We start from the raw sequence: 16,410 nt of genomic DNA, 5'->3' as shown, positions 1-16,410 counted from the left end.
TTATCTAACCCAATTTCTTTCTTAGGGTAGGCCTAAATGATTCCTGGAATGTTAAGTAATATAAGAAAGAGTTAACTAACTTATTAAGACCTAAGATCAAGGCAATGACAAAAATTATTACAAGAATATCCACAAATTCCTAGTTTATAGAGCCTCAGTTCATCAGAACTTGATATTGTCCCATGCCATTTTTATTTTCAAGGAGAATTTTTATATTTAAGGAAGGTGAGGGGCTCTCTTTACGCTGTTTCTTGTCGGCTATTAAATATTGTCTATAGGATAAAATTTCACTTAGATAGGGATACACTTTCTTGAATAATAATATTCCTGGGATGTTTTATGTTCTGCCACCAAATGGAATTTCACTGCATTTCATGTCATTATTGCTTGCTGTTCTTTAAAGTTCCTTTTGAAAAGTTGCTACCAGGAATTATCTTTGAAACTCCATTGGGCTGCATGGTGATCTCATTACTTATTCTGTCCACAGAACGATGCAGTTCAGAAAGCTTCTGGGGGCAGGTGTCCAGAGGAAAGGGGGGCAGGTTTTCTGTCAAGTGGGTGGCTGGGTATTCCAAGCACAGCTGCAAGGAACAGAGAATTTCACAGCCCACGTTCTCCTTCCGCATTTCATCATCAGGAGAGGATGTGTATACATTGAAATCAAATATGGTTAGGATTTTATTTCAACTACAGCTTCTCCCAGGGATTGCAGAGAACGTTTAAAACCACGCCTCCTCTGAACATTAGTCATGAATGTGCATAATGTTTAAAAGAAGGGAAGGTTAATTTTTCGAATAGGAAAATGAAAATGGACTGAAGAGTTTTCCCACTATCTCAGAGCTTAACACTAGCTATTTCCTAAGTGAGAAATTACAGGGGCATTTAAAAATAATTGGTTGAAAACCATAATGCTCCCCTTGTGGTCAGCTGGTCTGTATTTCTCTTCAAGTACCATACTTGTCAATATTCAACTTTATATCACTCCTTTCTGGAAAAGCTTTATTACTGTAAGTGAGCTATCAAAGGGAATCAGCACAGGTGGCATAGACTATGTAACAAATGTCCAACCATAGGGAACTAGAGGTTAGACCAATTATACAAGAAATCATGTAGTTGGAAGTACAGTGCCGTTTCTTTTCCACGACACTTATTCAATGGCATCAGAGCTTTCATCGCTACAGTGGGAGTAACAAGGGAGAGAATCACTACAATTCTGTGGACCCATAAAATATAAGAGGCTCCTGTTATCCAAAGATAATCAGTACTGGAAAAGACTGAGGAAATCAAGTGCATTTAAAGTGGAGATCAAAAGGCCGCAGTAAATAATGAAAAAAGTTAGATTGAGACTTCATCTTGAAAGAGAAAACCAGACCTTGTAAAAATGACTTTATATGATTTAACGAAAGGTAGGTTACAACTGCATTCATGTACAGGTTCTCAGAGTGAATGAAGACTAAACCAACTATGATTTTGAGGGCGAAAATGTATGATGTTCTTCCAACAAAATTATATGACGGCTTGACATCCTTCACTTTTTATTTTCAGAGCATAAGCAAAAAGATAGTCCTTTTGCAAAAACTACTTGGGAACCAAAGGCCTCACCTAATTTTTTTTCTTCATTTAATCTTTTGATTTTCAAATCATTCGAGTTTGAAACACTGTCAGGAAATCATCCAAATTCTTCACACAGTCTGGGCAACTACTGCCAGAAAGTCATGACACCACAGCAGTCCTCCAGCATCACTTTCCCTGACTTCATGAAATCCTACATCTTTTGCAAAACTTGCAGCTTTGTTCTACAGTTGGTTGTTGGTTCAAAATCTAATACCCTGAGGTAGATACTGACGAACGAGGATAGATGTCAGCCTTCAACTGGAAGGAATGTTTGAGTAGGGGCCAGTTTTAACAATGGTCAGGTCCTTAGAGATGATCACACTAAGTGAAGTAAGTCAGAAAGAGAGAGACAAACACCATGTGATGTCACTTATATGCGGATCTAAAATACGACACAAATGAACCTATCTACGAAACAGACTCACAGACTCTCTATGTCTGTGAGTCTGTTTTGTAGATAGGTTCATTTGTGTCGTATTTTAGATTCCGCATATAAGTGACATCACATGGTGTTTGTCTCTCTCTTTCTGACTTACTTCACTTAGTGTGATCAATACCCTGTGATAAACCATAATGGAAAAGAATGTGAAAAAGAATGTGTGTATATATATATATATATATATATATATATATATATATATATATATGTATAACTGAATCACTTTGCTGCACAGCAGAAATTAAAACACTGTAAATCAACTATACTTCAAAAAAAATTTTTTTAAATGGTCAGGTTCTAAGTGGATATGTGTACGTTATGATGATGTTTGCTCTTCTACACAAGCTCACATCTGTGGGGACATGAATAGTAATGAATAATTTGGATAATAAGGACCTATACTTTTAGAACAATAAAGTGAACTTAATTGTCTTAGACTCAAAGTCTGCCAAATGATAATCTATTAGTATTTTCCTTAGAACTTCATGGAAGATTCTGAGAGCTTGTAGGAGGATCTTCTGAATGAATTATCAGTGTATATTCATTACTAACAATCTGGAAATTTTAAACTTTGGGGATTTTAAAGTTTCTTCTGCTTGTTTTTTTCTTTTTAATCTGTTTCAGGGAACAACGATGATGCCTGAGTTAGTAAACAGGAATTAACTGGTGTCTTCCCTTTTTTAACTAGATAAAGCACCGATATATTCTGAACTTCTAAGGGCATTTCCTCTTTTATAGGCCTCCTCATTTCCTTTGTCTGTGAGTAAATACTGAGACTGGATCTGAGCTAACATCATAAAACAGAATAAGTCTCTACATTACGGAGGTCTTCTAATCATTTGTGTCTATGACTACTAGCCATACATACCAGTTTTACAGATGGATGCCTTTTAAAAACCTCTACGTCTCACACAAAGAGTACTGCAAATGAGGATATATATGAAATTGAATAATCCAGAATAATACAGTTATTCATGGGATATAGCTCTTAAGTATTATATTCTTAGAAGATACATAAACCAAGCAAGCACCTGACCCAGAACATTGTTTGTGAATCATTATAACAACATTTCTTGGCAGTAGAGCTGTAGGCTTACCTGGGATTGGGCATTGACATTGGCTCCATTTGTAACCAAGACCTTTACCACCTCTGCTTGCCCCGCCAAAGATGCTATATGCAACGCTGTGTTTCCTTTCTGTAAAACAAAAGGCAAGATACATGAGCTCACCCACCTTTCTCCCTACTTTCAACATTTTACAAAATATCAAATCCCTCTATAAGTTCCCCAAAGAGAACAAGGTTGACAGGTATCTCATGAGAAGCGTGCCTCAATTCTTATCGAGGGCTGAATTCTCACTGAATTGGGCAATTGATATAAAAAGCACGAAATGTGTGATACTGACCTTTGTAGCTGCATCCACGTTGGCTTCTCTCTGTAGCAGCTCAGAAACAACTTCTACATGGCCTTCTTTGGAAGCAAGATGGAGAGCATTCAACCCATTCTGATTAAGTGAAGGGAAAGCTTTACTCAGCAGGTTGAAAACAGAAGAGTAAACAGTCAACCAAGAACTCTGAAGAGTTCCCACCAACGACCACTTGTATGTGTTTAGTGTAGGAACTTGAATTAGGAATAAAAGTACTCGTGGCAATTAGATAGGTTGTTCTGATGTCATTACATACTAAATTTTAGGAATTAGTTATTAAAGCATACATATCTACATTTCTTTTTTTTTTTTTTTTTCTGTATGTGGGCCTCTCACTGCTGTGGCCTCTCCCGTTGTGGAGCACAGGCTCCGGACGCGCAGGCTCAATGGCCATGGCTCACAGGCCCGGCCGCTCCGCGGCATGTGGGATCTTCCCAGACCGGGGCATGAACCCACATCCCCTGCATCGGCAGGAGGACTCTCAACCACTGCGCCACCAGGGAAGCCCTACATTTCTGAATGCTTCTCTAACAAAGCAGAGAATAACTTGATAATTCAAGCTGGTGACATTTATTAGAAAACACTGACAAAAAAGAGAAAGTCTTGGTAAAATCTAATGAAAGATGTAAGGAGTTTGAAGTCTGGATTTTTAAAATTTTATCTAAAAACTTAAATAACCATTGTAAAGCAATTATACTCCAATAAAGATGTTAAAAAATAAAAAAAAAAATTAAAAAAAATAATAAATAAAATAAAAACTTAAATAACAACAACAATCACCACAACTAACCTGATTGCAAATGTTGATGTCGACTCCATTTTTTATGTAGTCAAGGGCCTTTTCTAAGTGTCCGGCTCGAGCTGCTCTTAAGTAACTTGCATTGGCATCCGACTGAATAAAAAAGAAAAAAACGTGCTGTTGATAAAAAGGAAACTAATATGCATGTTGCTAACTACCCAGAATTATTGTCCAAACTAAAAAGAAAGCAAAACTGAGATTTTTTTCAATTGAACTATTTTATTTCTAACGTGAAAACACTAATAAAAGGTCTTCATAAAGTCACCAGGAAAAGAACAAATTCTTCCAAAATTAGTTTCAAGTGTATAAAGTTACCCCTTCTGTGATGTCATAACTGATTCTGAACCGAAAGAGAAAATTTCCATGATGTGTAGGTACATTAAATCAACATACAATTTCATGAAAGTTAAGAAGAATCCTGTAACTTTCTGATAGTTACATTATTATAAACCTCACTGTTCTCTTTAATCAGAAATTTAATTATACAGACGTTGAACTATAAGGCTACACCTGAAACTCATATAATTAAAAAAAAGAAATTTAACATCTACTCCATTCTTTTGTACCTCTCCAACTTTTCAATGAATAGCTTCACGAATACATTTAACGTCACACTAGTTTAACAGGAATTTGTGGGTAATGATGTTCTCTTCAATTTTCCTGCAGGACATAGCCATGTGTTGGAACATAGACTATCTGAAAAGCATTCATTTATAAATGTCTACACAGTTTGTGAAGCATACTTTCCATATATTTTCAAGCTAGCTAAATCCACAGGCTGCAGAAAACTTTATCAGAAGCATTAGCAGGTTCAAACAAAGAAATATATACACATTTTTAAAATAACAGAAGCCAAGTCTGTAATTCATTCACTGAAAGCATACAACTCTGAACTACTGCTAAACTCTAATACCTACAATTATGCAGCTGAAATCATCTACTATTGAAATTTTTAATAGAAAGAAGGTGATGAGAAGAAAGACTGCGAAGTTGAGTCTGTACAATTTGTAAAGGAATCTTGTTCCATGTAAAACAATACAGAAGTAGATTTTCTTGAAAGGCCCGCCCAAAACATCACTGGTTATAAATGCAATCATGCAGGGTATGGCTTAAAAGAGGAAAGTATCTTCTTTCAGCCATTTGCCAACTATGTCCTTCATACTCCCATTCACTTACCACCTCACCTGTAAAGCCTTCCCAGACCACAGGCAGAGCTTAATTGCTCAGTGCTCCCAAGGCACTGATTTCATTGAGCCCTCTTGGTATTTATCACCCAGTATCACAGTTTTTGGTATACCTGCCCTTCTTCCTCCCTAAACTGAAAGCCCTTTAAGAACAAGCAGAGGCAGATTTAAGGGGTAGGCAACTTAAAAAAGTTAAAGTCACCAAGATGCCAATCTTTGAGGAATACTAACTGAACCCTGGAAATGTACCTGAGATGAAGGAAATCCCATCTCTCAGAAGGATCTTTGGTTCTGGTGTGGGTCAATTCAGCTGAGTTGACTTGCTCAAGACCTCAAAGAAAAAGGGCACTGTCTTCAGGGTCTCCTCCCTTCCCATGTACAGCAGTGTGCCTCTCTCTGAAGGAGCACTGCTTCTTCTAAATTAGGGCTTCTTAATCTCAGCACTATTGGCATTTTGATCCATATAATTCTCTGATATGGGGACAGTCCTGTTCAGTGTCTATGTTCACCAGTATTTCCAGCATCTACCAACCAGGTACAATCTCCTATTTGTGACAACCAAAAATGTCTTCATGTCTCCAAGTTTCCCAGGGTGAAGGGTAAAACCGCCCCTGTTGAGAACCATTGCTCTAAATAAATGGTAAACCAATTTGCTGAAAGACTGTAGGTTTCAAAAGTCTTAAATCTTTGGCTTGCCTGAGGCATTGCCATATGCCTTGACCTAGCACAAGGCAGTGACTATATGTATAACATCCATCTTTCTCTTTCCTCTATAGCTGGAAGCATCCCTGGCACACAGCAGGTGCCTATAAATGTTTTGTGAATGAATGAATCAACAAATAAGTAAATTATGTGGAAATAACGGATTATTTCCTAGAACAATACAGGAGGCTTTATTAACAACAGCAGTTACTTAAGTTACTACGATACAAAGCTGAACAGCAGAGAGCACAAACTGAGCCATGAGTTGGGTATCTGGGAACACATGTAGGTGCTGCTAAAGTAAAATTGGGATTTGAGTCAAGCAGGCAGATCATTTAATCAGGGCAGAGAGTTAAGTAAGAGGAAGACAACAGATTTGGTTCAAATCAGACAAAGAACAAACCAAAGTTTCCAGAAATGTAAAGAAAAATAAAATTCAGTCTTTAAACAGCTTTGGTACTTGGAGAAGGTTAGTTTTTGTTTGGTTTGTAAATTCAGCTAGAAATAAATTAGCTAAGCAAAGATGGGTCATTGTACCATAAAATACCATCTTCTTTGTGCCAGCTCAGTGACTTATCAGGGAATTTGCCCAGAAGGGCTCTGATGCTGTTCTGGAAACAAATGACATTAATCTGCCTGGATATTTCAACAGCCAAAGATAATAACTGTGAGTTAAGTAAGCACCCCAAACCCTGACTCTGAGTACACAGAAACAGCAGCTAAAGAAGTTCAAAAAGAGGTGTCAGAATTCAAGGAAAGCCCCTGAATTGATTCCAGATCTGAAAAGGTTTGGCTTTGTTATATACTGTCATTTTTCTCCCACATTTTCTCAGAATTTTCCTACCAGAAATTCTAAAGCAAAACAAAATACAGACAATATAAACCAAATCTTCTAATTCAGTGGTTGCCTACCTATTTGGAGCTCAGATTCTTTTGAGACTAACAAAAGTTAACGAATAAATTCCTTTCTTTCAACAATTTCACATATATGCGTACACACTCCAAATTTGCATACATACTCCAAATCTGCATACACACATCAAATCTGCATACAAACATCAAACCTGCATACAAACATCAAACCTGCATACACACATCAAACATGCATATGCAAACACAACTTCCACGCTATTTCATATGGCTCAGGATTGCTAAGCCTGCTCACAGATTTAGGTTTAAGAACACCTGCTCTAATGATAAAGAATTCTCTGGTGGATACCCTCCCTATATCTATTTCAGCCAATAACCCTGGTATCAAATAATTCTCTGAGGTAGCTAATTTATCACCTGAGATCTTTAGGAAGAAGAAAAAGGACAAAGATTTATTTTCTTCATTTCTCCCGGCCCTCTGTTATGTGCAGACATGTCCAATACACCAATACATAATAATCAGCCACAGCTTGTACTTCAAAGAAGAAGTCTAGGGAGAGAAAGAGGAAAATACAAAGAAAAAGCAGGAAGAGGGAAATGAAGACTGCCTTGAAGAAATGTGACAATTTAGGAAATGCAATTATTACAGCCCACAGACAAAGAACCAAGATCTTCCTTGTAGTCTCAACCACCTGCAAGCCACGCAGCCACGTCTTCCTTCCACAAATATTTGTTGAACATCAATTTTGAACTAGTCATGCCAACATCTGGCTGTATGGTGGGGGACAAAACAGATGTGGTACCAATTAACACTCGCTGGCCTTCATCTCACCCTTACACTTTCCCAAACTGTGCTGCTTCATTGGCAGGATAAATAATGGAGTCTTCATTTTTTTCTTTTTTCAGATTCTGCCTGTAGTACCTATATACTGTTGTTTATTTCCTTAATGTTAAAAATATATACAATATTTTGTATTAGGCTTAATATCAATGTGTTGCATCTCTTAGCTATCATTCCGTCAAGTAACTAGGGGTTACTCTTAACACAGGCTACAGCCTGTTTTTAATCTGGAACATTCTATCCAAACAATGTCTCTTTAAAGCCAATTGTAGACAAATTACTATGGAAGGAAATTAGGTCCCATGAGAGGCTGAGTGCTGTCACATGGAAAGTCATACTGAGGAGGCCATTGCCTACGGAGTTAGTTGGTACAAAATGAATATGAGTAAGTTGGTCATTATTTCATTTCCCCCCCAAGATGATGAAAATCTGAAGGAAGAACTTGGAAAATGAAAGTGTCTTTCGCCACTTTGATGTCTTGTCTACTTAGTAATTTTACTAGACAGGAAAGAAATATGAACCTTGTGTGTTTTTCAAGGAAAGTTTTTCAAGGATAGAATCAAACATCATGATAAATTAACCTACTAACTCAGAATTTTCACCTGTACTGAATATTGGTATTATTCAGCAAAAAGCAGTGACTGGAAAAAAATAAGCATTTCTTGAGTGCCAACCTCAGGAATAACTAATACTTCATACCTCTGACTATGTGCTACATACTATTACAAGCACTTAGATAACTTAATTATATTATTGGCACTTGATTATATCATTAGTCACTTAAGATAATATGTAATAATTGTATAAGTACTTATATTAACTTAGTCCTTATAATATTTCCATGAAGTAGTATAGTGGGGTCGAATCATGCTGCCCCCCCCCCAAATTCATGTCTACTTAGAACTACAGAACATGACCTTATTTGGAAATAGGACATTTACAGACATAATTATTTAAGATGAGGTCATACTGGATTAGAATGGGCCCTAAATCCAATGACTGATGTCCTAATAACAAGAGAAGATATACAAATACAGAATCATGTTGTACACCTGAAACTAATACAGTGCTATATAGCAATTATATCTCAATTACAAAAAAAGAGGAGGAGGGCTTCCCTGGTGGCGCAGTGGTTGAGAGTCCGCCTGCCGATGCAGGGGACGCAGGTTCGTGCCCTGGTCCGGGAAGATCCCACATGCCGCGGAGCGGCTGGGCCCGTGAGCCATGGCCGCTGAGCCTGTGCGTCCGGAGCCTGTGCTCCGCAACACGAGAGGCCACAGCGGTGAGAGGCCCGCGTACTGCAAAAAAAAAAAAAAAAAAAAAGAGGAGGAGGAGACACAGACACATAAGAGAAACCATGTTAAAATGGAGGAAGAGACTGGAGTATTGTTGCCTCGAGACAAGGTCTGCCAGAAGCCACCAGGAGCTGGAAAAGACAAGGAAGAATCATCCCCTATAGAGCCTTTGGAGGGAGTGTGGCATTGAGGACACCTTGATTCTGGACCTCTGGCCTCCAGAACTGTGCAAGATTGATTATCTATTTATTTGTTTACAGATCTTTTTTTTTTTTTTTTTTTTTTTTTTTTTTGCGGTACGCGGGCCTCTCACTGTCGTGGCCTCTCCCATTGCGGAGCACAGGCTCCGGATGCGCAGGCTCAGCGGCCATGGCTCACGGGCCCAGCCGCTCCACGGCATGTGGGATCTTCCCGGACTGGGGCACGAACCCGTGTCTCCTGCATCGGCAGGTGGACTCTCAACCACTGCGCCACCAGGGAAGCCCTATTTAAAGATTTTTTTGATGTGGACCATTTTTAAAGTTTTTACTGAAGTTGTTACAATATTGCAACAATATTGCTTCTATTTAATGTTCTGGTTTTTTGGCTGCAAGGCATGTGGGATCTTAGCTCCCCGACCAGGGATAGGACCTGAACCCACTGCATTGGCAGGCGAAGTCTTAACCACTGGACTGCTAGGGAAGTCCCCTATTTATTTATGTGCTGTGTCTGGTGCAGCTTGCGGGATCTTAGTTCCCTAACCAGGGACTGAACCTTGGCCACAGCAGTGGAGCGCCGAGTCCTAACCTCTGGACTGCCAGGGAATTCTGAGAATACATTCCATTGTTTTAAGCCACTTAGTTTGTGATGGCTTGTTATGGAAGCCCTAAGAAACAAGTAAGCAAGTAAGCAAGTAAGCACTGCTAGCTCCATTTTATAGATGAGGAAACCAGGCTGTAGAATGAACGACTTTTGCAGAGACACACATCTTGTGACTGGCAGGGAATACATTCAGAGAGTCTGACTCCAGAGTCTAGGCTGTTAATCACTACTTTAAAAAAGGGCTTAATAAATATTTGGTCAATAGTCTATGCCCAGTAACTCTTGGTTAATTAGTTCATTCACCTTCCATCAATCAATCCGTCCATCCATCTGTTCATTCATCCATCGAATTAACTATCTAGGCCATACTTCAGGTACATTCTCGCTGGAGCACACTCCCTTCATTGAGTTCAAGGCTCAAGATCAGGCTAAGAGTAGCTCGCCAGAAGAAATGCAGACTGGCGACTCTGAGTACATAACAGAGCTTTGCTCCACTGCCTCTGAACAGCAGGGAGCAGTCTCTGAGGCCTATTAATACCTGATCAACCAATTCTCCAATCCTTTTCCTACATCTCATCTTCCCAACTATCTGGGAACCATGTGAAGGGAAGATGACCCTTCCTGTAAGCTTCGGGTACTTTTTTTCTACTGGTGTCCTTGTTCCCTGCCTACCAACATACTCAGGTGTTTCTTAAACCTAAAGCAAACAAACAAACAAACTACACACATACAATCAAAAAGCCCCTTTCCTTCTAGTCTTCTACCTAGCGCCCATGCAAGGCATGTCTATTTCTCAGTGTGGTAGGCTGGTTAATTGGTCTGTATCCCAACAACTCCACTTACTAGCAATGCTACCTGTGGCAAATATCTTAACATATGTGTTAAGTGTTAACATGTGTTAAGCTTCAGTTTTCTCAGCTGCCAAATGGTGATAAACTAATCTACTATTAGAATGAAATTAGTTCATGTAGGGTAATTAACAGGGTGAGTGCATAGCAAGCACTCAATGAATGATTATTTTATTTTAAAATCATTCTGTGAATATCAAACGTTTTGAAGGATTGGTTTAGGTTAGTCTCACTGCTTCTATATCCTTAATACCATTGACAACTCATCTTTCAGTCCCTAGCAATATGGCATCTCACACTAATCAATAAAGTCTCTGTATGCAATCACCAATGACCTTCCAGTCATCAAATCCCATTACTTAATTATAATTCTCTCCTCTGAATGTTGAATCATTGGACATTGATCACCTTCTCCTTCTTCAACATCTTCCCTTTAGCTTCTCTCAACTCCTTGTTCACAACTTTGTGTTCTTCACTGCCTCAACCCATCACTGAAAACTGGGCCTTTTCCATTTTTGGATCTCACATTTCTTTCCTTCCTGTGCTCCTTCCCAAAGTGATTTCATCACTATCATGACTTCCACAATTCTTTTTACACCTAACACTCTGTGTCTACACTGTGCCCATCTGTATCTATCCTAAAACGTTTCCATTTCCATGTCTCACAATTTCCTCACCTCAATAGCAACAACAAACATTTACTGAGAACACATTTCTGTCACTGCAACTAAGTACTCATGGCAGAGATGTGAGTAATAAACTCCTTGATCTCCTTATTTTGATTTAAAGGTCCCAAGATTATCCTAACCCCTCAGGCATGCAACTTTGGTGTCAATCTTTTTTACTTTAATTGAGGTATAACTGACATATAACATTATATTAGTTTCAGGTGTACAATGACTTGATATTTGTATATATTGAGAATGATCACCATAATAAGTTTAGTTAACATCCATCACTGTACATAGTTGTAATTTTTTTTTCTTGTGTTGAGAGGCGTAAATCTTTAACTACGTCTTCCTTCTTCATTCTTCCCCTCAGACCCTCCCAGAAAGTTACACACATGAATCCTATCAAATATTCTGTCACTGGGGCCTTTTACAGTTTCCATCTTCCTTTTAAAAAGTGCTTATCAGGGGCTTCCCTGGTGGCACAGTGGTTGAGAGTCTGCCTGCCGATGCAGGGGACACGGGTTTGTGCCCCGGTCTGGGAGGATCCCACATGCCGTGGAGCGGCTAGGCCCATGAGCCATGGCTGCTGAGCCTGCGCGTCCGGAGCCTGTGCTCTGCAATGGGAGAGGCCACAACAGTGAGAGGCCCGCGTACCACCAAAAAAAAAAAAAAAAGAATAACAAAATAAAAAGTGCTTATCAGAATGTGTATCATACATACAAAAGACTGCATAAAACATATATGAACAGTTTAAAGAAAAATTGTAAAAGCAATACCCACATACCTGGTCAGCTCAAGAATCAAAGTTACAAGCAGCTTTGTAGACCTCCAATGAGCCCTTCCTTGACTGGCTCTCCAAAGGCATCCTCTGTTCTAGTTAATCATTCTCATGACTTTCTTTATAGTTTTAACATCTACGTAAACCTTGATAAGCCAAATATGATATAATTGGCTATCTTAGCACTCTCTATAAGTAGAATCATACATTATGATGTATATGATGTATACATTATGATATATATATATACATTATATATAATTATATATAATATATATATATATAATATACAGTATATATATATATATATATACATTATATATATCTTTCTGTGACATGTTCCTTTTGTCTAATGCTGTATTAGAGTCATCCTTGTTGACATGTGTAACTGCAGTAGATTCATCACTGCTGCTGCAGGAGATATCATTATGTGATTATAACAGAATCTATCCATTGTGGAGTTGTTAACTGTGCTGTTCCTGGTCTACTATGAACGGTGCTGCCATGCACATTATGGCACCAGTCCTGGTACATACAGGCAAGACACTAAGGTATATACCTAGGATCATAAATGCTGGGTCACTGGGTATGTGCTCATTCAACTTAACTAGTTAATGACAAATTGTTTTCCAAAGTGATGGTACCAATTTACACTTTCTGTAGTTTGTGATGATTGATTGTGAGCTCATAGTCCTTAGAAACTAATCTTTGGGAATATTTTAAGGTTTGGGTTAACAGTGCCATCTGCCAAAGAGGAATTTTAGATTGTGTCTGCCAGTTGCCTAGAGGCACTATCAACCCAAGGTTATTTCTGAAATAAATGCTTGCCTTGAGGGCTTTTTGTTTTTGTTTTAAAGACAAAAACAAAAATAGATAAATTTAGACCTCAAACTTGTATGGATATGAGGGATTCCTTGTGGTTACAGATTCTCAGGGGAGATTTTTTTCTTTCTATCTGGTAACCAACTGAGACAGGCAAGTTTTTGCTCTATTCTTCTATGCGGTGGGTTTATTTCCTGGCCACCTTTTATATTGGGAGCTACACTCTTTGGGGTCCAGCTTATTGCAAAGCTCTCACTAGACTGTCCACCTTGGTCTCCCATGTCCTGTGTCTATGCAGCCAAGTAAAACTGGTCCTTGATTTCATGTCATTTTTCACCTCTAAAGATCCCTTACCTTTGTGCCAGTTCACAGTACTCTTCAAAAGACTTATTTTTATCATTACCCTAACATCTTCACTTTTTTACAGCTGGAAATACACTTAATCTTTTTTTTTTTTAAAATTCACCCTGCTACTTGCCCAGTTTGGGCCCTAGCCATGTGACGCCCAGATCCATCTAAAAACCTCCAGGAGGTAGTAGTCAGCTCGCTGTCTCTAGCTGAATATTCCAGAAGCACTGAACACTATTCAAGAAAGTGCGAGGAGCCACTGAGAGCTCTGAGAAAATTATGACAAGGATGAGAGCTGCATATTAATAAGGGTCTATCACAGGTCAGGGACTTTACTGAGCATTATATATATATTATTTTGTATCATTATACATGCTTTATTATTATTATTTCTTAACAATTCAATCAAGGTAGGAATCTTCATTACAAATGTGAAAAACTGAGTTTCCTAAAAGGTAAGTGACTTGCCCAAGGTCATGCAGCTAATAAGTAGGCAGCAAGAACTGAAACCCATAACTGCTTGATAATAAGCCCAGGCTCTTTCCTCAACAGAGGAAAGAGGTTCTGTGGAGCCCTAGGGTTCACAAATCCTGAGGTCAAGAGTAAGGCTGACTATAGCACTAACATATGATTTAGCAATCCCACTCCTGAGCATATATCTGGAGAAAACCATACTTTGAAAAAATACATGCACCCCAATGTCCATTGCAGCACTATTTACAATAGCCAGGACATGGAAGCAACCTAAATGTCCATCAGTAGATGAATGGATAAAGAAAATGTGGTACATATGTACAATGGAATATTACTCAGCCATAAAAAAGAATGAAATAATGCCATTTGCAGGAACATGGATGGACCTAGAGATTATCATACTATGTGAAGTCAGAGAGAAAGACAAATATCATATGATATCATCCATATGTGGAATCTAACTAAAAAAATGATACAAATGAACTTATTTACAAAACAGAAACAGACTCACAGATTTCAAAAACAAATTTATGGTTACCAAAGGGGAAACATGGGTGGGAGGGATAAATTAGGAGCTTGGGATTAACATACACACAGTACCATATATAAAATAATCAACAAGGACCTATTGTTTTGCACAGGGAACTCTACTCAATATTCTGTGATAACCTACATGGGTAAAGAATCTGAAAAAGAATGAATATATGTATATATATGTATATATGTATATATAAAACTGAATCATTTTGCTGTACACCTAGAACTAACACAACATTGTAAATCAACTATACTCCAAAAAAATTTTAAAAAAAAAAGGAAAAAAAAAAAAAGTAAGGCCAAGTAAGCAGAGTTCCATATGCCTATTTTCAGTGTCAGCCCAAGTAGATCTACTTTTATCTGGTTTATATATTAATGTTTGATGACATGCTTCATTTGTAAAAATGTTTCTGCCTTTAAACCATAGCATTCAATCAATTCCTATGGCATAGTCTCTAAGGCCCTTGAAAACCTGCCCCCAACACTTCCAGCCAGAATTAAAACACAAATACTGATCTTGAAGGCAATCTAGACAGCTGACCATCCCACAAAGGCTTATGATTTCTCAACAGGCTCCATAATTCCCCGGCACTGTGACATCACCCACGACATCCCTTCAGCAGTCATGTTCACCGCCACCCCTCGCTCCCCTCCCCCACCAAGAGATTCATCCACTCTACCCTAGATCCAGCTCCAATGTCACTGCATCTTTGCTATTTTCCCTGATAAACACCAGACATGACCCCTTCTTTCTCCAGACTCCTAAAGCACTTGGTTCAGCTTAGATGCCAGCTGTCGCCTCAAGATGGACTCTATTCTCTTTTAGGGTAAGTCCACGTCCTGCTCAGAGCTGAGTTCTGCGTGACAGACTCTCAGGAAACACTAAATGAAGACATGCTCATCTCTTGCAGAGTCCAGTGCTCTAACTGTTCCTTGAGAAACAAAAACCTACACTAACTTAATTGGGAAGAAAAAAAGTCTATTTCGTATCCTCTCTAGTCTCTTGCTGCCCCTTCATTTCACGAAAGAGTCTAGTGACAGAATTAGAAGTTCCTCCAAAATTGAAGAGAAGATGAAGGAGTGGGTCTGAGTTTATTCTGGTTTCTTCATTCACATTGGGCACATGGCCTGATTTGTAATATGCCTGCTGGGATCACCAATGGAGCAACATTTTTGTTTTAGGCGTAACTGTCAGAGAGAATCTGCAGGTAAAGTCAGAAAGAGAAAGACAAATACCGTGTGATATCACTTATATGTGGAATCTAAAATATGACACAAATGAACCTATCTACGAAACAGAAACAGACTCACAGACACAAAGATCAGACTTGTGGTTGCCAAGGGGGCAGGAGGTAGGGGAGGGAAGGAGTGGGAGTTTGGGATTAGCAGATGTAAACTATTATATAGAGGATGGATAAACAGCAAGGTCCTACTGTATAGCACAGGGAACTATATTCAGTATCCTGTGACAAACCATAATGGAAAAGAATATGAGATCTGAATCGATTTGCTGTACACCAGAAACCAACACAACATGTAAATCAACTATACTTCAATAAAATGAATTTTTTTAAAGAAAGAAAGAATATGCAGGTAAAGTCTGCATTCTGTTGGCCTAATGAATCATAAGGCATTTAAGTGTCTTGTATCTAGTAATATGGTAACGTAACTAACAATCAGTGGGCACTTATAACACACAAGGTATGCTCATTGATTGCCACATATTTATTCTCAGTGGTCTGTGAAGTCTGTGCCATTATCACCCACATTTTACAGATTAGAAAAGTCAGGTTAGGCAACTTTTCCAAAGGGCATTCTTCTAGAAACTGGCAGAGCCAGGATTAGAACTCATGTCCACCTGGTTTTAGAGCTCTGGCCTTAACCCCTAGTATCTAATGCCTTCCTTGGCTAAATGTTCCAGACTTATCAAAGAGCAAAAAGGAACTTAGATTCACTAAGAAA

At 38.6% G+C, this 16,410-nt stretch overlaps 1 protein-coding gene across 1 annotated transcript in view; it reads right to left on the bottom strand.

Annotated features, from left to right (window-relative positions):
* The window catches only part of ANK3 (ankyrin 3), a 337,518-nt gene that overhangs the window by 224,186 nt on the left and 96,922 nt on the right, over window positions 1–16,410 (bottom strand). Inside the window, exons 2-4 of the mRNA XM_082643157.1 lie at window positions 4,269–4,370; window positions 3,458–3,556; window positions 3,151–3,249 (exon numbers count right to left, since the gene is read on the bottom strand). Coding sequence (XP_082499283.1) covers window positions 3,151–3,249; window positions 3,458–3,556; window positions 4,269–4,370 — 300 coding nt within the window. The remainder of the gene's footprint in view (window positions 1–3,150; window positions 3,250–3,457; window positions 3,557–4,268; window positions 4,371–16,410) is intronic.

The sequence above is a fragment of the Mesoplodon mirus genome (genome assembly GCF_964341445.2).
Source record: "Mesoplodon mirus genome assembly, chromosome: 2".
In the NCBI taxonomy this organism is placed as follows: Eukaryota; Metazoa; Chordata; class Mammalia; order Artiodactyla; family Ziphiidae; genus Mesoplodon; species Mesoplodon mirus.
Note: the sequence above shows the minus strand (reverse complement) of the source record. Positions and strands in the feature narration are given on the sequence as shown.